General features: G+C 57.0%; 9 protein-coding genes across 9 annotated transcripts; 4 read left to right on the top strand and 5 right to left on the bottom strand.

Annotated features, from left to right (window-relative positions):
* Positions 1-4,516: 4,516 nt before the first annotated feature.
* SLS55_005920 (uncharacterized protein) lies at positions 4,517-5,066 on the top strand (the record flags this gene model as incomplete). The annotated part of the gene is made up of 2 exons (XM_066777361.1): positions 4,517-4,523; positions 4,789-5,066. The coding sequence occupies 2 exons, from the start codon at positions 4,517-4,519 to the stop codon at positions 5,064-5,066; spliced, it is 285 nt and encodes a 94-aa protein (XP_066633203.1).
* Positions 5,067-5,338: 272 nt separating this feature from the next.
* On the top strand, positions 5,339-5,675 carry SLS55_005919 (uncharacterized protein; the record flags this gene model as incomplete). Its single annotated transcript, XM_066777360.1, has 2 exons — positions 5,339-5,347; positions 5,493-5,675. 2 exons carry the CDS (start codon positions 5,339-5,341, stop codon positions 5,673-5,675), a joined length of 192 nt encoding a protein of 63 aa, XP_066633202.1.
* A 747-nt stretch (positions 5,676-6,422) lies between these two features.
* Positions 6,423-8,026, top strand: SLS55_005918 (uncharacterized protein; the record flags this gene model as incomplete). Its single annotated transcript, XM_066777359.1, has 2 exons — positions 6,423-6,430; positions 6,460-8,026. 2 exons carry the CDS (start codon positions 6,423-6,425, stop codon positions 8,024-8,026), a joined length of 1,575 nt encoding a protein of 524 aa, XP_066633201.1.
* Positions 8,027-9,745: 1,719 nt separating this feature from the next.
* SLS55_005917 (uncharacterized protein) lies at positions 9,746-10,351 on the bottom strand (the record flags this gene model as incomplete). Its single annotated transcript, XM_066777358.1, has 2 exons — positions 9,746-10,126; positions 10,343-10,351. The coding sequence occupies 2 exons, from the start codon at positions 10,349-10,351 to the stop codon at positions 9,746-9,748; spliced, it is 390 nt and encodes a 129-aa protein (XP_066633200.1).
* A 762-nt stretch (positions 10,352-11,113) lies between these two features.
* Positions 11,114-11,832, bottom strand: SLS55_005916 (uncharacterized protein; the record flags this gene model as incomplete). Its single annotated transcript, XM_066777357.1, has 2 exons — positions 11,114-11,747; positions 11,825-11,832. 2 exons carry the CDS (start codon positions 11,830-11,832, stop codon positions 11,114-11,116), a joined length of 642 nt encoding a protein of 213 aa, XP_066633199.1.
* A 1,104-nt stretch (positions 11,833-12,936) lies between these two features.
* On the bottom strand, positions 12,937-14,544 carry SLS55_005915 (uncharacterized protein; the record flags this gene model as incomplete). Its single annotated transcript, XM_066777356.1, has 2 exons — positions 12,937-14,484; positions 14,539-14,544. 2 exons carry the CDS (start codon positions 14,542-14,544, stop codon positions 12,937-12,939), a joined length of 1,554 nt encoding a protein of 517 aa, XP_066633198.1.
* Positions 14,545-16,560: 2,016 nt separating this feature from the next.
* SLS55_005914 (uncharacterized protein) lies at positions 16,561-17,038 on the bottom strand (the record flags this gene model as incomplete). Its single annotated transcript, XM_066777355.1, has 2 exons — positions 16,561-16,933; positions 17,034-17,038. 2 exons carry the CDS (start codon positions 17,036-17,038, stop codon positions 16,561-16,563), a joined length of 378 nt encoding a protein of 125 aa, XP_066633197.1.
* Positions 17,039-18,434: 1,396 nt separating this feature from the next.
* SLS55_005913 (uncharacterized protein) lies at positions 18,435-19,230 on the bottom strand (the record flags this gene model as incomplete). Its single annotated transcript, XM_066777354.1, is given in 3 exon segments — positions 18,435-19,136; positions 19,200-19,206; positions 19,223-19,230. 3 exon segments carry the CDS (start codon positions 19,228-19,230, stop codon positions 18,435-18,437), a joined length of 717 nt encoding a protein of 238 aa, XP_066633196.1.
* Positions 19,231-22,387: 3,157 nt separating this feature from the next.
* On the top strand, positions 22,388-22,901 carry SLS55_005912 (uncharacterized protein; the record flags this gene model as incomplete). The annotated part of the gene is made up of 2 exons (XM_066777353.1): positions 22,388-22,605; positions 22,652-22,901. The coding sequence occupies 2 exons, from the start codon at positions 22,388-22,390 to the stop codon at positions 22,899-22,901; spliced, it is 468 nt and encodes a 155-aa protein (XP_066633195.1).
* Positions 22,902-22,921: the final 20 nt, after the last annotated feature.

Raw genomic sequence — 22,921 nt, 5'->3', positions numbered from 1 at the left:
GAAACACCACTGTACTGGTGCTGAAAGCGGCCACGCGATCATCGGGACGAAAAATATGATAACAAGCAGCCCTGCCTGGCCGAACCAGTATAGCATCGCCCACCAACTCTTCCTCCGGGCAGCGTGGGTGAAGTTCCATAGGATAACAATGCCGGACAGACAATAAGTGATTATCATCATCGCTATATAGAAATTGATCAGTTCTTCAGACCAATCATCCATGCGGAGAACTTGTCCTTGGATTATTCCGAACGTTTCCAGGACTCTACATAGTGTTAGCAAAATGAAAAGCACAAGATCGGTCGCGTTAAGAATGAGGAGCCCGGCTTACAAGAGGCTGAACAGGGCGATTAGCACCCTCCACCAGGTTCCTCCTCTCGACACAACCCGCAGACACCATCGCGTTACGGCGCCGGCGATCAGAGGGAACAGTATGGTGAAGAAGGTCAGCGGCACTGCGACAGCCCAAAAGTACCGGACGTCGAACGATTGGTTCTCTCCGGTCTTTGTGATGATTTGATGGGGGCCGGGCTCGGTGATTTTTCGATTGAGCGGGTCCATGCTGGTGACGTTCATTTCGGACACCGTGGTACTGTCCGTGAACTGGCTTACATTCATACCGAAGAATGACTGGAATAGATGAGCAACTGACTTCTTTACCACTGGCGGACTTGCTTACAGAAACAAATGATAGTGGGATGTAAAGTCCGGCCAAAACTGTTAGAACCGTAGTTCTACGGACTTGTGCAAGCTCCAACTGCTCTCGAGTGATTCTTCGGGTCCTTTCAATCTGAGGTCCCAGCCTAGTTAGCTCGGCATGGATATACTCTAAGTCTGCTGCGAGCATCTTCAAGTCTTCCAACTGGGAGTCCTGTCTTAGATTCATTGGAGAGGCCAGTTGGCTGCGTAGATATGCCAGACAGCCTGACAAAGTTTCCAGATTCTCTTCGCATGCGCCGAGAGTAGCTCTTCGGCAATCTTCAGCATGGAGGAGATGTTGTATTTTGCTGGCGGATGGGTAGATCCGCCCATCTGCGGCCTAAAGCAAGACTTATTGTCAGAGTGAGCGCTCTGGGCGCGGTATCGTAGGAATCACTTACTGCCTGCGCCAGATCCAACCAAGCTTTGTCCAAGAAGTCAGAGTACTGTGAGCGTACATGAATTGCCATCGTAAGCATGAGCCGGAAGATTTGTTCCTCCCAGGTCTGACCCGTGATGCCAACAAGTCCGCTCTCCAGCCAATCTGAGTCGACGTGCGCCAGATCCGCAACTATGAGAATCTTGTGGGCTTGCGTGGGTACTTCCACAAATATAAAAATGTCCACGCGTCCATACTTTGGTTGTCTACTGAAAGGTCTGAACACGTAGGTGTGAAGGTCTGTAAAAAACTCGTGGAGAGTGTTTTTGGTAGGGAACCTGAACGTGAAGGAAGTCTGAACGGTCTTGAAAGGGCCATGGTTCATATCGCTACCGTGAGAAGGGAACTGAGGCTCCCAAGCTGGAATGAACGTATCGTTGTGCGAGCTGAGCAAGCGTCGCGCCATAGTCGCCCGCGATGGGCTGAGATCCCATTGCACGGCCACGGCAAGAAGAATGATGTTTCTCGGGATAAATACGAGCTGTTCAAGGCGCTTGTGGGTGAAGGCGGCCAGCTTTTCCATGAATGAGAATGTCCGCTCGATGCCCGGGGCTTGCGCGTACAGGATGACCATCTCGAATTCGGCATTTTGGTTGAGCGACATGACTGACCAGAAGTACTCAATGCAATCAGTCCAAGACCCATACTCCGGCATGAAGAGTGGGATCGTTGGCGACCTGGAGGCTCGGTAAGTGCATACGGTGTTGAAGATGCCTCGATGTGGTCGGTCTGCTATTGCTGGAATATCTTTGCAAAGCTGTGCAGCTTCGGGAAACTCCGTATGCGCTCTCATCGCCTGTTCGAAGGCTGCAATGCGACGTGTCTATCTCCTGTGCGTTAGCGGTCTATGAATTACTACTGGGTAGAGTGGACCGACACTCCTGGAAAGATGGGTAGCCCGTTCAAACCAGCCAGGTGGATCAGGGGTGCGCTGCAGGCTCTCGACCGACCCCTCTTTCACGTATCTGGGCACAAGAAACATTTCCAGTTCCTCGGCCGCTGACGGTTTACGTCTGTTTGCTCTGTTTCGTAGCATCTCCATATTCTGTCTTGTCGAATTTGGCAGAGAATACCGAAGACTCAAACGGTCATCCCAAAGGTGAAAAATGCCTGCAAAGATACTCCGAGCGGAGAGGAGAGAGCGCATTCTTAAATTCTCTGTATTGACTGTCCAGCTCAGGTGCGCTGACGTGTCAGTGCGGCCTCATGGAGGATACATCCTGATAAGCCCCTTTCAGCCTTGTTCGACAGCCAATCAACGCATCGTTCTCTACACCCACATTTGTGACACCGAGGCTTGATTCATAGGACTGGAAGACTGACCATGCAGCTATGCGGCAATAGTAAGCATGACTAGACCTGCAGCTGTTGCCTTGTGCCTTACCGCTGGGTTGGTGTAATACATGAACGCCCACCCCAGACGGGCTTCCGCTTTAGGGAACCAACAGCTGCAGAGCGCGTTGCCGGGCATCTTTGATCCCCTGGATATATTCAATGGCTTGCGAATTCAAGCGAAGGATACCCGCAAGGCAGATTGCCTCGTCCTCCAGGTGCGTCGTTGAGCGGTAGTCCAGCAGCCGCGGCAGGGCTCTGCGGTGGTGGCTCTCCTCCTGCACCATCCGGGTAGGGAGTTGAAAACAAGATACGGACGTAAATATGTGCATTCAAAACGTACACTTACATCCGGATCTTGTATTCAACTGCCTACCAACTTGACACTGCAGCACGCCATTGCGCATCTCGAGCCCCGGCAGACTGAAGGTCCCGTTGAGCACCTCTAGCAGCGACTATGTTCCAGGTTATTGCCATTCGTCGCCGTTGTTGCCGCCACACAGCTCCTCTAGAGCCAGGTAACGCCTTTCTGAGCCGATCAAGCAGTCGACAACTTGAAAGGAGATGCTTCGTGCCAGCTCGCTCTCTTGGCACGTCAAAATCCACTTCATCCAGTTGCTCAGGAAAAAGCGTAGCGCCGCCTCTACCGGTTCCCTGCCGGACATGCACAGCAGCTCCATGTCGAGTACGAAGATGCTGGAGGACAGCGAATTTGGTTTCACCACATGCCTGATGGTAGTCGTTCGGGAAACAAGAAACTGCATAGAGTGTCCATCTAGAAACAGATCGGTTGGTTGGTGCTTGCGAAATGCGGCATCATGTACTGTATGATCTTCCGGAGGGACATTCCTAAACAGCATTTCCGCCGACGCTCTTCTTCATCTCCTGGTCGCATGGCGGCTTGACCACGCGGTGGATGGTCGCAGCCAACCGGCATGCCAATGACAGCGTTGACAGCTTCTCATCTCGCGGTATCCCCAGCAGCTCCAATCGGTGCAATCCTCTGTGTAACTGCCCTTGCATGCGGCAGGTCGCTAGACTCCTAATGACCTCGATTTTGTCGATGCTGACCTCGTTCGAAGTGACGTAGCTGATTCCTGTGTGGCTGTTAGCTTGAATTTTCTGAGGTCCGTTATCTTAATATCGCAACAAAGAGAGGGAAGATTATATCCGGATATGTTTTTTGCCAGATAATCCGGACATTCATGTCCGGACATACGCTTCAACTGCCTAGGCTTTGAGATGACAATGAAGGTGTTGCCGCGCGGCACGGACTTGATCCCCAAGATGTCCAGCAGGCGGCGCCGCACGTGGCCGGGCGATGCACTGTGGCATAGGAGTCAAGTCTTCAGGATTGACCCAACCATTGCGGTTGTCTACCGCGGCACGCTGCCGTCCCCCAGCCTCTGCCTCAAGAACCCCTCCGCATTCTCCCACAGCCCCTCATTTCGAGTGCGCCTGGCGTAGGAGTGCGATAAAGCCGACGTTGTATCGCATGAATTTACGCAACCTGGAATCTCACTAAACACTATCCTCTTAAGCTCATCTCCTCTACTACCGTCTTGCTGTGTAATCTCACGCCAAAAGTTGTAGTGATGAAAGGTGTGCCACATCTGGAGATGGCTTGCTTTGCCCACGCATTCCTGGCATGATTCAGTGCCCCGACGATGGAGATGATGGCGGAGACGGTCGACCCAAATAGCCTGCACCTATCCTAGGGGATGTGCTGATGAGCTTTCGCGTGGTCAGATCTCTAACGTGCGGATCCGCGTCCTAAAGTGTCTAGTCCACGCCCTCGATTTTGCGTGCCACTTAAGGTTGGTTCATTGTGGGCGGCATGTCTTTCTCCTCGGCCTCTTTTCACTAAGACGTAAGATTCTAGTCAGTACAAGAGAACTGACAGCCGCATCACGACTTCCACGGCGCAGATTTGTCAGTCTCGTATTCGGGTACACCATGACTCTGTTGCGAGGCCACCCGAGCTAGGTTCTACAATCGCTCAAAGTTCAGACTAACCTAAAAAGCTCGGTCGGAACTTTGTCTAAAATGTCCGGTAAGTCCGGTGTATACCAGAAGGCCGTTGAATTACTAAGTTAACTCCATGAGTTCGTCCGTTCCGAATATGATGTGCTTCGAGTGGATGTATAAAAATCAAGAGCTTTACATCCGTTGTTTGCACTTCGCCTTACAATCTACCATTCTCTTCCTCATTGAATTCCTCGCTGACGCTCATTGACTTCCGCTACACAACAAAATGGCCTCTTACTTGATCACTGGCTCTACCCGGGGCCTTGGCTTCGCTTTGACCACTCTACTAGCATCCAAGCCGGCTTCAGAAGTCAGCAAGATCTTTGCCACTGGTCGCAAGCAGAACGACGCTCTGGCGAAGCTGGTCCAAGAGTCTGCTGGTCGGGTTGAGTTCGTACAGCTCGATGTGACTGTTCCACAGAGCGCGAAGGAGGCCGCCAAAGCTGTTGAAAACACCCTCGGCGGCAAAGGACTTGACGTGCTTGTCAACAACGCAGGCATCATGAACTACGGCCCCCAAGGTATTGAAGAAATGTACGTATCAAGAACATCGGTGGCCATGCCGTAGACTAACAGCTCTCGAACAGGACGGACCTCGGCGAGACATTCAGGATGAACGTTATTGGGGTGCACGACGTCACCAGTGCTTTCCTGCCGCTGCTCCGAAAGGGCACTCTTAAGAAAGTCTTCAACATGTACGTTGTTTTGCTCTGCACCGTTGCTACTATAGATAATTTTGACATACGCTTGAGGTCCTCGACTCTTGGCTCCATGACCATGGCCCCTTACTTCGGCGACAATCCTTCGCCCGCATATAAAGTTTCCAAGGCTGCACTTAACATGCTCACCGTACAGTACTCACTTGCACTGGCTGATGAGGGCTTCACCTTTGTTGCTATCTGCCCTGGTGTAAGTTGTGCATTCCGAGCTCCCTCTTTTCCACTGCATCCGGATTTCCCCACTTATCCGTGTCTTGTGCTGACCTGCAATACAGTGGGTGAAGACAGAACTCGGCACCGAGCATGCCCACCTGACTATCGAACAAAGCGTCAATGGAATTTCGGAGATCGTGTTCCGCGTCACTGCCACGGACACTGGCAAGTTCTTCTCCGTCAACGTTCCTGAATTTGAAACGGACGGACAGAAGCTGTACAATGGCTCTTGCCGCCCGTGGTAGACGGGATTCTGAAGGAATCTGCTGGGTTGCTAGTTGCTTGTCGTGTTTGTGCAAATACGTTTTGTGGTGAGGAGTTCCCAGAGGGGTTAGTCCGAGTATTTAGAATTCGCCAATCAAAATGCTCTTTACAAATATCAGGCCTACGTGCAAGTCCGAGCTTACTACCACCCCAAATCAGGGCCACTGCATGCGGCTGTGTCACAGCAGCATATGCCGTCGTAACAGATCGGCAGCATCTTAACTTCTCTCGGCGGAGTCTCAATGCTGGGTGATTTTTCTTTCTCTCCCCCCTGCATACTTTCGGCGTGCTTGGGCCCATGAGGGAAGGTGAGTTTCAGCTTACGGAAGCTGGGTACATGGACCCTTAGGAGATTTGGAGAATTAAGCGGGGAACATCCAATTCCTGCAGCGGGACGCGGCGATCTGCAGTTAGGGCGCTCCGATGTTTCTAAAATCCGTTTGCTAAAGGTCGATCTCCGAGCGTTTAAGTCCGACGTATAGTACAAACATCAGGGATAGTAGGGTATTGTCTTTAGCACAGGACTCTAATATCAAAGCCGCGTCATCCACTGACGAAACAGCCATGGCCATGATGCTTTGGCTCTCTGGCGTGGAGGCGCATAAGTACCATCGAAGGGCTCCTTAATTAGACCAGCAAAATGCATCCGCTCTTTCTCAACGCCCTTGCAGGGGCAATTCTGCTCGGTTCTGCTGCGGCTGAGTCGAGCCCAGTGGTCGAAACCCACAATGGCTACGTCCGCGGCACGGTGAGCTACTTGAGCAGCACTGAGATGCCCTCCCATACTGACTGGCCCCAGACCTCCGACTACGTTCCCGGTGTCAACGTCTTCAAAGGAATCCGATATGCGAATGCGCCGACAGGCGAATACCGGTGGGCACATCCGCCGCACCCGGACACCTGGACCGGAATCCGGAATGCCACCGAATATCCGCCCGAGTGCCCTCAAACGTCATCTCCATTTGGCGGGGGCGCTGTTTCTGGGGACGAGGACTGCTTGTTCCTCAACATCTATACCCCTGCCAACTTCACGACAACGTCGAACTACCCCGTCTACTTCTGGATCTACGGTGGCCGTTATTCGGGCGGGTCATCGTCGGCCTTGACGTATGAAGGCTCTGGCCTCGCATCTCAGGGCGTCGTCGTGGTCACCGTCAACTACCGGCTCGGCGCATTGGGCTTCCTTGCGCATCCCGACCTGACTGCGGACGCGGGCATTCCCTCGGGCAACTGGGGCATCCACGACCAGATTGCGGCGCTTCACTGGACCAACGAGAACATCCAGAACTTTGGAGGAAACCCCAGCCAGATCACCATCGGAGGCCAGTCGGCTGGCGCCGGCTCCGCCCTCACGCATGTCTACTCCCCTCTGTCCGCCGGCCTGTTTCAGGGCGCCATTGCTGAAAGCGGTGCCCGGGACCCGCACGATCCCTTGACTGGTTCTCTGGCCAGCAGTCACCGCAACATGAGCGCCGCCCTGGCCGAAGGCATCACGTATTTCTCGGAGCTCAACGTTAGCACCATCGCAGAAGCCCGCAACCTGTCTGTCGAGACCATTCTGAGCACTGGAACCACCCAAGACACCATCTTTGCGGGCACCATGTTCGACGGCAACCCGGCTTACCAGGAGCCTCCGCTCTACCGGCCCGTCGTCGACGGCTACGTGCTGCCGCACACGTATGCCCAACTCCTGGCCAACCGCTCGCAGAACGACGTGCCCGTCATGACGGGGAACAACAAGGACGAGAGCGGTGCCTCCTCGCCGGCCGCTTCAACGAACGTCAGCGCCTACAACTCCACCAACAAGGCCCTCTTCGAGCCACTCGGCCTGTTTGAAAGGTTCTTCGACTTGTTCCCCGCCCACACGGCCGAGGATGCGGCGATGCAGACCAACAACTACTACCGGAACACCAGCCTTGTGTCGACAATGGGCTGGGTCAAGGACTGGGTGGCGGGTGGCGCCAAGAGCAACGTCTACACGTACTACTGGACACATGCTCCGCCGGGCCAGAGCGCCGGTGCCTTCCACGGCAGCGAGCTCAACTACGCTTTCGACAACATCCCGTGGGGCACAACGCTGCAGAACGAGGCGCTCAACTGGACCAGCCTGGACCGTACCGTTGCCACGACCCTGTCGCACTACTGGGTCAACTTCATCAAGAACGGCGACCCCAACGGCGGCGACTTGGCCGTGTGGGAGCCGGCCACCCAGGCCAACTCAAGCAAGACGGCCATGCACTTGGGCGGCCCGGTGTGGGGTGCGGTTCCTGTGGGGTCAGACGAGGTTGTCGGGCTGATTGAGGACTTCTTCGCAGCCCAGAGCAGCTACTAATGGATGTTTAAAACACAGGAGATGCGGAGGACGACGGATGCCCGAGCACGGCGGCCTGATGCTGGTGCGTGCACAAGGTGTTTTTCGCTTTCGCCCAATCAGCCGCGGCTCGAAAGTAATACGAGCCACGCCACACCCAAGCGGGATGCCTTCGAACGCGCATAGTCTTGGCGAGCTCCCGAACACGGTCAGAACGGATGATGTACTGGGCTTGCGGCCGTACACTGGGATACTCCTCGGTTGTGTTTGCTACTTTCACATGGTGTTAGCGTATGTAGTCCAAGCGGAAGGAGAAAGCCTAGTGAGTCCAGGCTTTTGCGTCCATATATTAAAGCTGCACTTCCGCTTTAACGTAGACGTAGCAACGTTCTGTTCTTACTCTCGCTTTTTTGCTTTCCATTTGGATTTTGATAAATTAATTCAAACCACAAAATGCACTTCTCCATTGGACTTGCCACTTGCCTTCTGCCGGTTGCTTTCGGCTTCACGCATCTTGCTTCGCATCCAAACAAGGCCAGGGACGGCTCTCTAAAGCCGCACCACTTCACTTGGACTGCCCCGGGAGAAGACGACGGTGAATACATGCTCCCTCGAACTCCAAGAAGCGTATACTAATTCCCCGCGCCTCGACAGTGCGCGCTCCTTGCCCCGTCCTTAACACACTAGCCAACCATGAATTCCTTCCCCACAACGGCCGCAACATCACCCTCGACAAAGCCATCAACGCTCTCGGAGAAGCCATGAACATCTCCCCAGCCCTGGCAACCACCTTCTTCAACGGCGGTCTCAAGACGAACCCAGCTCCCAACGCGACAGTAAGTAAAGACCGTCCCCTTCCCCGCGGCCACATCCACTCGATCCCTCCGAGCCCAACGCCAACACCACCAGTGGTTCGACCTCGACATGCTGCACAAACACAACGTCCTCGAGCACGACGGCAGTCTCTCGCGGCGGGACATGTACTTCGACGGGTCGAACGCGTTCGACGCCGCCACCTTCGCCAACTACCTCTCGTACTACGGCAGCAACGACACGGTGCTCGGCGTCAACGCGACGGCGGCCGCCCGGGCGCGGCACGCGTACGACATGAGCAAGGCGAACCCGGAGTTCAGCATCACGGCGGCGAGCCTGCCGATCATGGTGGGCGAGAGCGTGATGATGATGCTGGTGTGGGGCAGCGTCGAGGAGCCGGGGGCGAACAGGGAGTTCTTTGAGTATTTCTTCAGTAAGTTGTTGGCATCTCTGTCTCCGCCCTTGATGGTTTCCAGCGACAGGCGTTGACTGACTGGGGGTTGCAGGGAACGAGCGCTTGCCGGTCGAGCTGGGGTGGACGCCGGGAGAGACGGAGATCGGCACGGCGCTGGTGACGGCCATGATTGCCGGCATGGTCGCCGCGAGCCCGGCCGACGTCCCGCTGCTTTTCTCTCCGTAAGAGCCCACGAAAGGACACGAGGGACAGGGAAGCTAGGCTCAATGGCCCGGGTGGCATTTTGGCGGCGCATCGGACAAGCGATGACCAGACTTCAAAGCATTCCAACTTCGGATTCAGAACCCCGCTCTACCTGACGACCGCCCCTCTTCCGCCCGCAGACGTGCGCACCCCGTGTCTAGCTCCATCCCCCCGCCGCCGCTCCCGCGCCATCCCAAAACCGCGCCCTACCTCCAAACCTCCCCACCCCATCCCATCCCACCACACCATCACCACCGCAAAACCCCACCCTACGCCTCCCTCCTCCCCCCATCCAGCTGCGCCGCCACATCCTCCCTCTCCAACAAATCCACGCCGCCCTCGCCCCTCTCATAAATCTGCCTGGAGATATGCCCGGTCAAATAGCGATCCATATCCCTCGTCCAGCACGCGGCTCCGAGCGCGCACAACCCCAGGGCCAGGGCGCAGTAATAGACGTACGCATACGCGCCGGCCCAGGAGTCGCTGGCCCCTTTGTTGACGACGGCGAGCAGGTGCGGGTCGGCTCGGAGGGCGGGGACTTGGGCGAGGGCGGTGGCGTTGGCGCTGGCGACGGCGGCGAGCACGGCGGGGACGGCGGACGGGTCGAGGCCGGCGGCGAGGGCGCGGGGGACGAGGACGGCTTGGAGTTGCTGGGGGAGCTTGTTGGTGAGGATGGCGGAGAAGACGGAGGTGAAGATGCAGCCGAGGATGGTGCGGTTGGCGGAGGTGACGGCTGTGTTTGTTTTCGGTTAGCGATGTATGCGAGGGATATATGGTCGGGATGTGTGGAGGGAGGAGGGAGGAGGAGGGAAGAGTGACGTACCGAAGGCGGCGCCGAGGTCGCGGTCGTCGACGAGGTACTGGACGAGCAGCATGGTGACGACCTCGCCCCAGCCGATGGGCAGGCAGGACAGGAACGAGACGGCGATGGCGGCGGGGCGCTGGCCGCTGTTGAAGGTGGTGATGACGCCGAGGAAGACGGACATCCAGGCCGTGGCCACGACCAGCTGCCAGCGGATGTGCTTGATGATGTGGTACAGCGGTCCCACGCTTTCGCCGAGGGAGTGGGTCAGCGGGTGGTTCATTCGTGCCTTCGTTCTGCCGTGTGCTTACATGATGATGCCTGCCCAGATGCCGAAGTTGACGGTGCAGCTCATCCACGCCGTCTCCTGCCAGCTGCCGGTGCTGCCGAAGATGTGGATGACCTGCGAGGGCCAGAGGATGAAGAAGGCGATGTTGATGCAGCCGAAGACGGCCGACATGACGTTGATGCAGGCAAAGCCGCGCACGTCCTTGAAGAAGCGCATGGGGACGATGGGCGATGCCGGAACGAGGCACTCGTAGATGACAAAGGCGATGCAGCAGATGATTCCTGAAATCAGAAGGCCCAGGATGCGGGCCGAGTCCCACGTCAATGCCGTTGTGGTGCCGCCCCAGGAGACACCCAGCAGGAACAGCGTCAAGCCTGCCGTCAGCAACAAGACGCCAAGGTAGTCGATGTGCTTGAGAGCCTCCGTGCGCTTGAAGTTATGGCCGTGGAGCTGCACAAACGTCGGCGGATGGTACCAAAGATACCAGCAGACGGTGGCCGGGACTGTGATGAGAGTCAGCATGCAGCAGCCCACGCAGACCGAGCTCTACTCACCCATCATGATGATGTAGATGATGAAGATCCAGCGCCAGCTAGAGTAGACGACCAGGCGCTGCCCGATGTACGGGCCAAAGCCGGTGGCGATGACGTTGGGCACGACGACGGTGATGGTGGCCAGGAACTTGCCCTTGTTGGTGGCCAGCTCGCCGGTCAAGAGGGGATACGACGCCGGGACACCAGACGCAAGACCAAGCAGGACCATGGCGCCGATCAGCGTGTTCATGGTCTTGGCGGTGCAGGCCACGATGGCGCCCACGATGCCCAGCACGTTGGCGGCCAGGGCCCAGTTGCGCCGGCCGAACCGGTCGGACAGGGAGCCGAACAGCAAGATGGAGATGGGCTGGGCCGCAGTCCACACGATGGCAAAGAGGGACGAGTTCTCGCTGGGGCCGATGTCTTCGTTGATGCTGATGATGACGGCTGCACCGGCTTGATACGCAAAGTACGTGGCGACAAGTGCCAGCGCAATGCCCACGAACGTCCCCACTATGCGGATGCTGGAGAAGTACCCGGGCGGGATCGTGTCTCGGTCGGAACTGAGGGCTTGGGATCGAAGCTTGTCGGCCTCATCTTGGGAAAGCAGTGCGACATTGATGGTCTTTTTCTCCGGCACCGGAAGGCTGCTGTTCTCTTCCATGGCTGCGAGAAATCAAGCGGTGGTGTGAGTTCTGAGGGCAAAAGAACTGGTGCAGGCGACGCCGACATTCTGTTGTTTTCCCTGTAGTTAAATAGCTGCTCAAGCTGGGGTCAACCCAGACCGGGATTCCAGTTTGGCCCCCATCGCCATGATTCGTTTGGCGACTGCGTAAGCAAGGTGAAGCCGAAACAGGAAGGGATTTCTGCTACGCGACGACTATTGATTACCCGCGTCCCGTCCCTGGCTTGATCGAAGTACCCTGTAACCAACCCCGCTCTACGCACGAAGGTATAGTTTTCGCGACCATGGCCACTGTGCGTCTCAACCAGGCCTCGCCATGCGTTTTTACAATTGAATTAATGGGTGAGCTTAACAAGAGAAAACTGCCGGGAAGCGTCGTTGCAAGCTCAACATTGCCACCGATTCAGAAAGTGGGGGTAAGAATCGCGACGTGGCCATGCCAGGGTGCGCGCAACGCTACACATGCGAGGTCAGCATTAGGCCGCCTTTGTATGGCATACCACGATCATCTACAGAGTAAACTCCCTATCCTCAAGTTAGCTCCGGAGACTAGTGCCCGATACGGGCGATCTCCCCAGTCTCCAGAATACTAGGGCGATAAGCTTCGCAAGAAAGGCAAACAGAGCCGCAGAAGTAGGTTTAGTGGCCGGCAGATCCATGTTCAGCCTTGCGAACAGAAGCCCTGGTGCCGTCCACCTATATCCAAAAACGGATCTAGTTTAGGCAAGTCTTTTCAATCAATTCTTTTTTGGCCTTTGCTGTGCCGATCTACCATTTGGTCACATTACACACTGGTTGCGTCTTCTCCCTTGGTCCAGTTGACAACCGTGACCTCCGTCCCCTCGTCCCTTCGGTGCGGCGGCACGAAACACTCGTAGTATCTCGGCATGATGAAGCCGAGAACAATCATGAGGAGGCAGAGATGCGAGAGGATGAAGCCGGCTATCATCATTGGATCGTAACGAAGCGAGTGGAACTCGGGATAGGCGAAGCTGAAGATGATGGCTAGTGTTGGCCCGCTCACGTATCTGAGGAGAAGAGGCAGGAAAGCAGGAATCTTCCAGTTCCTGCCGCCACCGACGACCACGTTGAGGTCACGACGCAATTGATTTCCCTTGCAGAGCATAGGTTAGCTGAGTTGGCACGGCACATCAAGGACCGAGTCTTACAGAGTAGAATGCCAAGTACCAGAACCGGCTGAGCAGAACGTTGGCACTCCAAAAGCCCGGTGCGCCGGAATCGGGTGTCTTCGCGATGAGAATAGATGCGAGAGTGCAGATAATGTAGAAGCCGAATCCAGCACCAGCTCCCGCCCGGGGGTCTTCCAAGCCGTGCGCGACCGAGATTCCAATAACCTGTCCCCCAAAGTATCCAACATTGTAGGTGCTGAAGGCAGGCAAGCCGGTTTGACCGACGACATCGGCCCAGCGATAGACGGTAGTAGCGCTAACGACCTCGGACCAGACCACGAAAATGAGAGCCACGTTGTTGATCCATCGGTCGATGCCGTCGAGCAGGTAGTAGCCGAACTCTGTGCAATACGGAAGACACATGAGGAACGACAGCAAGGTCAGCGCGGTGACAATAACAGGACGCGAGAACTTGAGTCCGGAGTCAACAGCCAACGTTACGGCAGTGTCGAGCATGACAAATGCAGAGCTGAATCCGAGGACCACGAGGGTGAAGAACAGAAGAATGGCCCACCAATTGGCGCCCGGCATCTGAAGCACGGCTTCTGGAAGCGTCAAGAAGCCCACGACGAAAGCCCCCAATCTGACGCCATCCTCCGGCCACCTTCGAAGGTATCCGACCACTCCAAACACGGCAAAGGCTGCAAAGTTCTCGAACAGGACATTGCTGCCGCAGATGAGGACCGCATCCATGACAGCGTTGGAGTGTTTTTGATTGTACGATGCGTAGGAAGTGAAGTAGCCGAAGCCGATTCCGGTAGAGAAGAAGACCTGCCCAACGGCCGTCTGCCACAATGTGCCGGTTGCCAGCTGGTCGCTTCGCCAAGTCGCCCATAGAAGCCTGACGCCTTCTCCAGCATTGTCGAGGGAGAGGGCGCGTCCAACGAAGATGATGGTCGTGACAATCGGAAGTCCCATGGTGAAATACACGACGCGGCCAGTGAGACCGACCCCGCGGAATATCGAGACCCAGATCAGGAACCAGATGAAGATGCTCCAGCCGACCGTCTCTCCGATAACAGCGGTGCCGGGATAGCGAGTATATTCTGCCACCTGGTTGTTTCCCGGGGCCAAGCTGCCTTCAATCGAATCGGCATTGTGAATGACACTGTTCCAATAGAACTCTTCGATCCGACCCTCCCACGGGAGAGGGCTCGTAAAGGAATGGCGGAAGTAGGACATGATCCAGGCCAAATTCACGGTGAAATACTGGACGACGATGAAGCTTACGAAAACGGGGCCCAAACCAACGCCTCTCAGTCGCTTGTTGATGTTGTTGAATGCCATGAGGGTCCCGCCTCGATATGCCTGGCCAATGGATATTTCCAGGATGAGTGACGGGATGGCAATCAGGAAAACAGCCAGAAGGTAAGGAATAAACCATTGGAGACCGTGGTTGTTGTAGACGACGGAAGGGTAGCGTAGCAAGTTGCCTTGGCCTGCGCAGCCTCCCATGGCGGCGAGCAGGAACGCGGCCCGCGAAGGCCATTGATCACGTCCATCGTCTGACTTTTGAGGAGGTGGAGCAAAAAAAGCGCCTGATTTCTTGAGGTATTGTATGACCACCATGTTTATAGTGCGGGGAGGGAATTCGGACCCGAGAATGCGGTAGGCGGAATGCAGGTCGAGCTGGCGTTTTATACCACGTTTTCACAGCCTTTCCGACAAAAGAACACCACAAGGCTCGCACGCCATCAGCCAAGACCTCTTCCCGATGGCGGCTCCAGTTCGTGGTGTGAGTGGGCGGAGAGGCACAGCCATTGCCGACTTCCGCCTTGACGATTCTTGGCCCGTCTTGGCTGGCTTCGCCTGTTCCTGCGACTGAACATGGTCGACCAGATCAATGCATAGCATCCGACATACTAGCTTTTCTGTCCGATACTTCTATATAACCATCATGTAGTAGTCCGTGGGGCAATGCGTTAGGGCGAAGGCTGCCAATGCTCTACAGCCCCCTCTCGCAGCCGATGGCTAGCGCGAAGAATAGCAGAACATGGCGTAACTATGCCTTAGCTCGTTCTTAGAGGAAAAGAAAAAAACAATACGTAGGTAGTTAAAGCTATCGTTCGGACGTGTATATAGAATTTTTAATTCGATATTCTCGTCCGGACGATAGCTTTAACTACCCATGACATAAGTAAAAAACAGATCCACGCTAGCCATCGGCTGCACGAAGGAGCTGTACGTTTTCATGTCTTTGTTCACATCTCCGAGGGCGGCATTAAAGGCAATCTTCCACTAGTCGACACACTTCATCTGATCTGTCTGCCGCTGAACCACCTTACACCTCGCGTGGCACCTCCGAAACCTCAACGTCTCACGGGCTGGCTCCGGATAGCCGAGACCAAGGAGTCTATATTCGAGTGCCTAAAAAAGAGAACAAACGAATGACCGGCATCAGACGCGTATGTATATAGCATCACCCAAACCCATATCCCCCCTCCCAAAAATTCCCTCCTACACATCAACGCAACCCCCGCTCGCAACATGGCACTTCACCCTCGTCCCCAACTGCCCGTCGGTCAGCTCCCTCGCGCCCGCCATGACCGCCGCCACCCCGACGTGCCGCTGCGACGCGTTCCCGTAGTGCTCGCCGCTGCCCACCACCGGCGCCGCCCCGCGCGCCTCCCACACGAAGAAGTCGTCCGTATCGGCGCGCCACGCCCCGCCCAACAGCTGCCCGTCGTCGCTGGCGTTCCTCGCCGGGTAAAACGGCCCCTCGTTCGGCGCGTACTGGTAGTCCATGCACTCCCCGAAGTCGACAGAGGGAAAAGACGCGAAGTAGGCGTCGTGCGAGGGGGCCATGGCGTCGGAGAGGTTTAGGATGGGACGCGAGGTGTTGGAGGAGGGATGAAGAGCGGACCAGGGGTTACGGCACGTGCCGCGCCCGCACGATTTGGTTACCAGGAGCAGAGCGTTGAGCCGGGCGATGAGGCGCGCGTGGGAGGGGGAGTGGGCGAGGTTGGTGAGCTCGTAGGGGTCGTTCTGTTTGCGTGTCAGCGCGTGCTCGTCTTGTCCCGTCCTGTCCAGTCGCGTTTGTCGTTGCGAGGATATAGTCTCGTTGAATCAGTCACTACTCACAATCGTGTCGTACAGCTCCGTCTCGTGCGTGCACCACCGCGAAAACAACCACGCCTCGCCCTCCCCAACCACCCGCAGCGTCTTGTAGCTGTTCGCCTTTGCCGCCTCTAGCTTCGCCCCGTCCGTCGCGGGCCCCTCGATCCCCGCGCCCCCCCAAAACTCGATGTTGACGATCTCCCTCGGAGACCCCACCGCCGCCGTCGTCGTCGTCGTGGGGCTCTGCCATTCGCGCAGCAGGCTCCGCCCGTCGAGCAAGCCCGGCATGTCGCCCGCCGCTACTCCTGCTATGTCGAGGAACGTCGGCGCCATGTCGACGTGCGTGCTCGGCGTCCGCGATGTGCTGCCTGCGGGGATGCCCGGACCGCGGATCGCCAAGGGGATGTTGGTGTCTTCGATGTATGGCAGCGACTTGCCTGCTGGCACGCGGTGGTTGCCGAGGTGGTAGCCGTTGTCGGTCGTGTAGATGACTGGCGGCCGCACGTCAGTCGGACGGGGAGGCGATCGTTACAAGCATGTAAGCTTACCGTACGTGTTGTCCAACGCCCCCGTCTCGTTCAACTTCGCGATCACGTCGTGCACCATCTCGTCGAGCCCCTGCAGCGCGCGCAGCCGGTGCCGGTAGTGCTCGTGCGTGCGCGCCACCTGCTCCTCGTTCAGGCTGGTCAGGTTCCGTAGCCAGCTCACCTTTTGCGCCGTGTAGTTGTCGCCGGGGTTGTAGTTGCCGCCTTTGGGCATGGGCACCGTTGCGTTGGCGAAGTCGTGCGCGTGGCGCTGCAGGGGGACAGGGAGGTCGGATTCTTGCACGTGCGGGCTCGTCGGCGCGATGGTGAGGTAGAATGGCGAGTCCTGCGCCGTCAGGTGGTCCAGTCGCGCGAGACTGAGGTTGGGGTGGTAAGCAGGTGGGGGAGCTGGGCAGGGAGAGAGGGCGCGCGCACCCTTTGGCTCGGAGAATGTCTGTCTGGTGGTAGCCCGGGTACCGCATTGGGCGCTCGCCGTTTGTTGACATGACTACGTTGTTGTAGGAGTAGATGTATGGGGCAAGCTGGAGTCATCAGCATGCTTTCGTCCGTGGGAGTAGGGAGAACGCACCAGGATGTCAGTGTAGTCCCAGCCTTTTGGCTTGGGGGAGTAGTTGGCGAGATTGATCCCGTTGAACAACTTGCCAATGTCTGCAGCGTCTTGCGTCAGCCTTTGTTGCCCGCACTCTTTCCGCACGCTTACACTCTGTCTGGTAGCCGGCCTTTTTCAGCCAGTGTGGAAGATAGTCCTCGTCTTCGCGGGACGCAAGCAACTTGGAATACCCGCCGCTGTTCCCGGAATGTCAGTTCGGCCACGACAAGTGGAACTTTCCATACTCACCCAATGCTCTTCACGTCAGTGTGGTTTGTGTTGTGTGCCATCTGGCCTCGATGGAATGACACACGACTCGGGCAGCATTGAGCAGTGGTGACGAAGTGGTTGGTGAGGAGAACACCTTCGGAAATGATCTCCTTTTGGACGGCGTCCTGGTAGTCCAACGAGCCGAGATGATAGTCTTGATCATCGCTCATGATCATGACAATGTTTGGTTTCTTGGCGGCAGCAGAACCAGGGCAGAAAAGCAGGCCGGCGGCCGCAACAGCAAAGAATAGGCGAGAAAACATGATGTCAAAGAGAGCTCGCTATTGAGCTCGTTGTTTCCGGAACAATTCCACAGATATTGGTATTTATGCATCTTCCTTTGGGAATGAAAGCTCCAGCTGAGGCACAGCCTTCGCCGCTTTGGGGGCCAATGGAACTGGAGCCGCTGACGAAGACTAACTAGAAGAGGCAAACAGTCAATCTGTCGATCGAAGTGCGCGTTCTCAGGTACCACAAGAAATGCAGCCCTATCAGCTGCTTGACCAACCCTTAAGGTAGCTGATCAATGGTCACGTTTCCCCGCTCAGCAGATAGCCGGGAAAGATGGTTGGGGTATGCTGGCAAGCGGCGCCTCGGCGCAAATGCTCGATCTCACATCAGAGCCGATCAGGACGAAAACAGGAAAAGTACATGACGTCAATTAGCTTAAGAGCCACAAGGCGTCCTACTTCGCCAAAAGGAGACCGTACTCATGTGTAGGGCTGAGTGTTGTTACTGATGTTTGTTCTATTTATAAAAAGAGGTGGCACAGTCACGGTATACACTCGTTCATTGTAGCCTACAACAGCAGCGTGCCTGACTGTGATGTCCACTCCCGAACTTGGGTCGTCCTACCTGATGAGAAAGCATCCGTAATCCACCAGAGCGCACCACACACGGCGATAATGCGACAATCGTGAATCAAGGCCACGCCGGCTTCGGCATCCAAACGAAATCTTCCATCAACTACTCCGGTAACGAAAGCCGCCGCAACACCCTCATCGCCCCACAGTCCTCACCTGGCCGGCGGGCCCGACATACTCCCGCAATATATCATCCCAGCTCGTCCCCAGCACTTGCATCTCGCTCTCCCCCGTCCGCGCCCCGCGCCTCCGCTCCTCGCCAATGCGCCGCAGCAGATCGCCCTCGTCGCTCGCGTCCCACAGGAAGTCGGCGTCGGGCGCCGGCATCTGCTGCAAGTCCCCACCTTCTTCATCCTCGTCGTCGAGCAGACCGGCGCCCTCCGCGTCGTCGTCGTCGTCGTCGTCGTCGTCGTCTTCCGATCGCTCGTGCAGCCGCCAGACTTGGTCCAGCGCGGCGGCGAAGCGCTTCGCTTCTTCGATGGCGGTCCAGGCGCAGAGCAGGGCGCTGCTGGAGGCGGCGGCGGGGATGGCGGTGGTGGTGGTCGTGGTGGTGGTGGTGCTGCTGCACTGGGCGACGATCTTGGCGTAGTTGAACATGCCGCGTTTGCGGGCGCTTTTGACCAGGGCGACGAGGATGGCGCGGTCGGTGGCCGTGTACTGGCTTGGCCGTGGTGGTGGACCGGCTGCTGCTGCTGCTGCTGCGTCGCCGTCCTGATGTTGTCGCGTCTCGAGCATGCTGCCGAAGATCAGGAAGAGCAGGATGGCTTGGCATGTGCCGATGGGCCATGGCGTTTGTTGTTGTTGTTGTTGTTCTTGTTGCGAAACGTCCCATTTTGTCTATCCGTACGTGTTATCAACTACGGCTGTGCGGCAAAACGGGCGGTTTCTCGAAATGCATACGTACCTGCTGCTCCAGGATGGACGCCCGCATCTTCTCGTGCAGCTTGACGGCGGCCTGCCGGGCGCCCCGCTCGTGCGGAGTGGCGGCCCACAGCCCGACCATCACGACGGCCTGCACGAGGAACGGCAGCTCCCGCCGCGGGCTGAAGCTGGCCTTGTGCAGGAACGGCCAGGTGGGGTGGAAACGCGCAAAGTACGCGGTCACATACTGGTCGATCTCAGGCGACCACTGATTGCTGCTAAGCGCTCTCTGCGTCGGTGGCTGCTGCTGCTGCTGCTGCTGCTGCTCGTCGTCGGCCTCGTCGTCGTCGTATTTGCACTGCACGCCTCTCTCCAGGCAAAAGTCGCACGGGGCGGCGCCCGAGCATCTCGTCTTCCGCGCCTTGCACGCGGCGCACGCGGCGGCCGCCCTGAGACGCGCCAGATCCCGGCCTCGGTGATGCAGCTTGATGTGGCGCCGGAGCGAGTCCCTGTGCGTTTTGTTGCGGTTGCGTCAGCCGTTGTTAATGTGAGCTGGGGGCCCCCCGGTTCGTTCTGGACCGTGAGATGGGTGGATCCCACCTGCGTGTGTACTGGCTCTCGCAGTGGGGGCATGCGAATTTGACGGCCGGCATGATGGTGTCGAAATATGTCTTTGGATCAAGATGGCTGGGTGAAGGTGAAGGTGAGGGTGAAGGTCAAGGTGAAGCGCGGTGGTGATTACGTAACCGTTGCGGGCTTCCGGCGGCTATCCGACCCGTGACCCTCTCGACGTCGCTCGTATATTCAGCGCATGGGATTGTCATCTTCAGATAAGATGCTCTGTGTTTCACGTATAGGCGCTTATCAGGCCTATCTACAGAGGTTAGTAGTAAGACTTTGTGTATTCTCACCGCTTGTTGAATCCTCCATTGAGATGCGAAAGTACTGCATTTCATTTGATGTGAGTGGAGTAGATATGATTGCCGTAATCGCAGACGTAGGTAGTAAACTTGGAACGTCTACTACGGGGGTCCAATCGTTTCGAGGTAAGAAACCCATTCAGAGGGAGCACCCGAACAGCGTCTGTATGGTGACAGCTTTGTTATTCGACTACTCATGGACCTTGCACGAGTCATACAAAGAACAAGCGGCATGTTTAATGCAAAAGGCTTGCCAAGGCGTGGGAGATCACCGTGAATCTGGGGAAAGGGTGGCATTATTGATTATTGCTAGTCAAGGCCAAGGCGACCAGTAAACAGATGTCGCAGCTGATTGGCAGCAAATTGGCGAAAAGCAGCGGGCCTGGTGTTGCGGCGAGTCAAGAAAATACGAGTGGCGCAACCCGTCGCCAGCCTGACTCGTTGATCGCCCCGGATCGTTTATAGAGACAACTCTATTGCGACTGCGCGTGTACTGGACGGGTGGAAGACGGCTCGCCGACTTTGGAGCAGCAGGACTTCGCGTGGATGCCCGGCAGATGCCGTCAGGGGCTTTGTTTTCGACCAGGCCCACGCGTCTAAACTTCTCCAGGCCAAGCTCCACGATCAGCAAAAGGGACAACGAGAATAGACGCAGGAGCAGGGACTGAGGCCAAGGTTTAAGATAGGAAAACCTGTTGTCATGCGTGTCGCATGAAGGGGAGCAGTGGCAAGGCGATAGCGTGACAGGGACGTCGGGTAAGCGGGAGGGGGATCCCGGCCGCGAAATGATGATTGCGCAACGACGAAGTCGGCAGTGCACTGTAGTGATTCGTCGTCGCTTCTCCACAGCCGACCCTGGATCGCCAGCAGACGAGCAGTGAGGAGTGCGCGAAGAGGAGCCTTGTCGATACGAGGCATGCACGACGTTAAGAGAGGAGGCCAACAGTGGGGTGTTTTATCTTCCGTCGGAGAATTGTTAAGATCATCCCAATCCTGCCGGGGAAGCGAGCTGCTAGTAAGATGATGGGATCTCAATAATGCTTCCGCGCCCCTACCCAACGATAAGAAGAATCCTGCGCCGTTGCCGACCGTTGGAACTTGGGCCCTCGGGCCGCGAGCGCGTCTGGGGCTGATCCCGCTGGCGCAAGGCACGGCAGATCCTAAGTGCTCCTAGCCACGCGCAAGAAACGACCAAATAATATTGGTGTTGATCCGTCATGCGGCCTTGTGATCAGCATACCGTGGCCAACTCCCGAACACGTCTCCGCACGCCTAAACGAGAGCGGAATGGAGGCATAAGGCGTAGGAGCGGTCAGCAGCACGAAACATGGATGCTTGGAGATCGCCCTGCCACTCTTCATTGGAATAGGGGTGGCTGCCAATCGGAGATTACGACATGATGGTGTTTGGACTTGGGGACCGCGAGGGACGTGGAGCTACGCGAGCTGGCAGTGTCGGCTATTGCTTGCGACGCCGGGAGCGAGCCGACACGCCCATCACTAAAACTTCCCAAGTGCCTGCCCCAATCTCCCGCCACCGCCCCTACCTACTACGAGTGTGACAGTTGCCACGGGGTCAATTGCCGGCTCGCCTCCGTGGTTCGGGGCAGGGCGTTTTCGGACCGGCTGAGTCTTCTCTAGCGGCTTATGGAGGTGGCTCTGGCGCAGCAACGCTGACATCCGTTTCGCCTGGTGAACGCCCGGCACGCACGGTTCAGGGCGCCCAGACCGGCGCGCACGCCCTCCGCTTCTAGTCTCGGATGTCCTTCACCATCGGGTTTACTTCATCCGCCGCCCAGCGAACCACTATCGCCATGCCGCAAGCGTCCGCCAGACCTGGGGAAGCACTATCGAAGTTCGACCATGGTGCCGGCGTCAAGACTCCACGCCGCCGTCTCGTGAGCCTGGCAGAATGTACGCGTCTTCCACGTGCAGGCTGGGCGAACCATGCGCCGATGAAACAGTTTGCTCCCCGCATTATTCCCACCTCGCTAACGCGCCGTCATGCAGCCCATCCTCGCCCGATTTTTCGTCTTCTAGCCGCATTCTGCCGCCATCTGGAGACATGCAGGAACATCCCGAGCGGCCCTCGTGGCTCAGCGCCAGGGACCGACACATCCCAGGCCCGAACAGTGGACCGCTCGACTGCACCCATTAATTGCCCCGGTCCATCTCCGGGACTCGACCCAGACTCGGCCAGCCCACTCGCGTCTCATAAGAGTGCCCGCGCTGCGTCGCCCTGTTTCCCGTCACCTTTCGACTCGCAGACGGCCACCCCGGCCCTCCCGCTCGCCAACCTACCCCAGCCATGGCCACCTCCGCCACCGACACCAAGGTCGCCTCCATCGCCCTGGGCTTCTTCCTGGGCTTTGGCTACCTGACCGCGTGGGATGCCTACAAGATCACCGCCCGGAACCGCAACCCGTCCCGGAGTTTGTTCGTGTGGATGGTGTGGCTGGAGCTGGCTGCGAACCTCACCATTGCCATCCTGACCTATCTGTTCCTCGAGGGCGTGCTTCCGCCATCGTACGTCTTCCGCCTGTCCCCAAGACGCTCAACTGACGCCGTGCAGAATACCGACCTTTGTCTTCATCCTGGCGGCATGGGTGTTGGAGATTCAGTTCATTCTCCAGATCATCGTCAACCGAGTGGCCATCATATCCATGGACAGCCGCCTCCTGACCGCCATCCGCTGGGGAACCGTCATTTTCATCTCCCTCATCAACATCTCCGTCTTCTGCATCTGGCTGCCTGCAAACCTGGGCGTCGGTGAAAAGTACGTCTGCCCACACCGAGTCACTGAAGCCAATGCTGACCCCTAAGCAGATTCACCCAAGTCAAC

This window comes from Diplodia seriata (assembly GCF_021436955.1).
Source record: "Diplodia seriata strain FDS-637 chromosome Unknown scaffold_5, whole genome shotgun sequence".
NCBI classification, from domain to species: Eukaryota; Fungi; Ascomycota; class Dothideomycetes; order Botryosphaeriales; family Botryosphaeriaceae; genus Diplodia; species Diplodia seriata.
The sequence above is the reverse complement of the archived record's forward strand: the minus strand, read 5'-3'. Positions and strand labels throughout refer to the sequence as shown.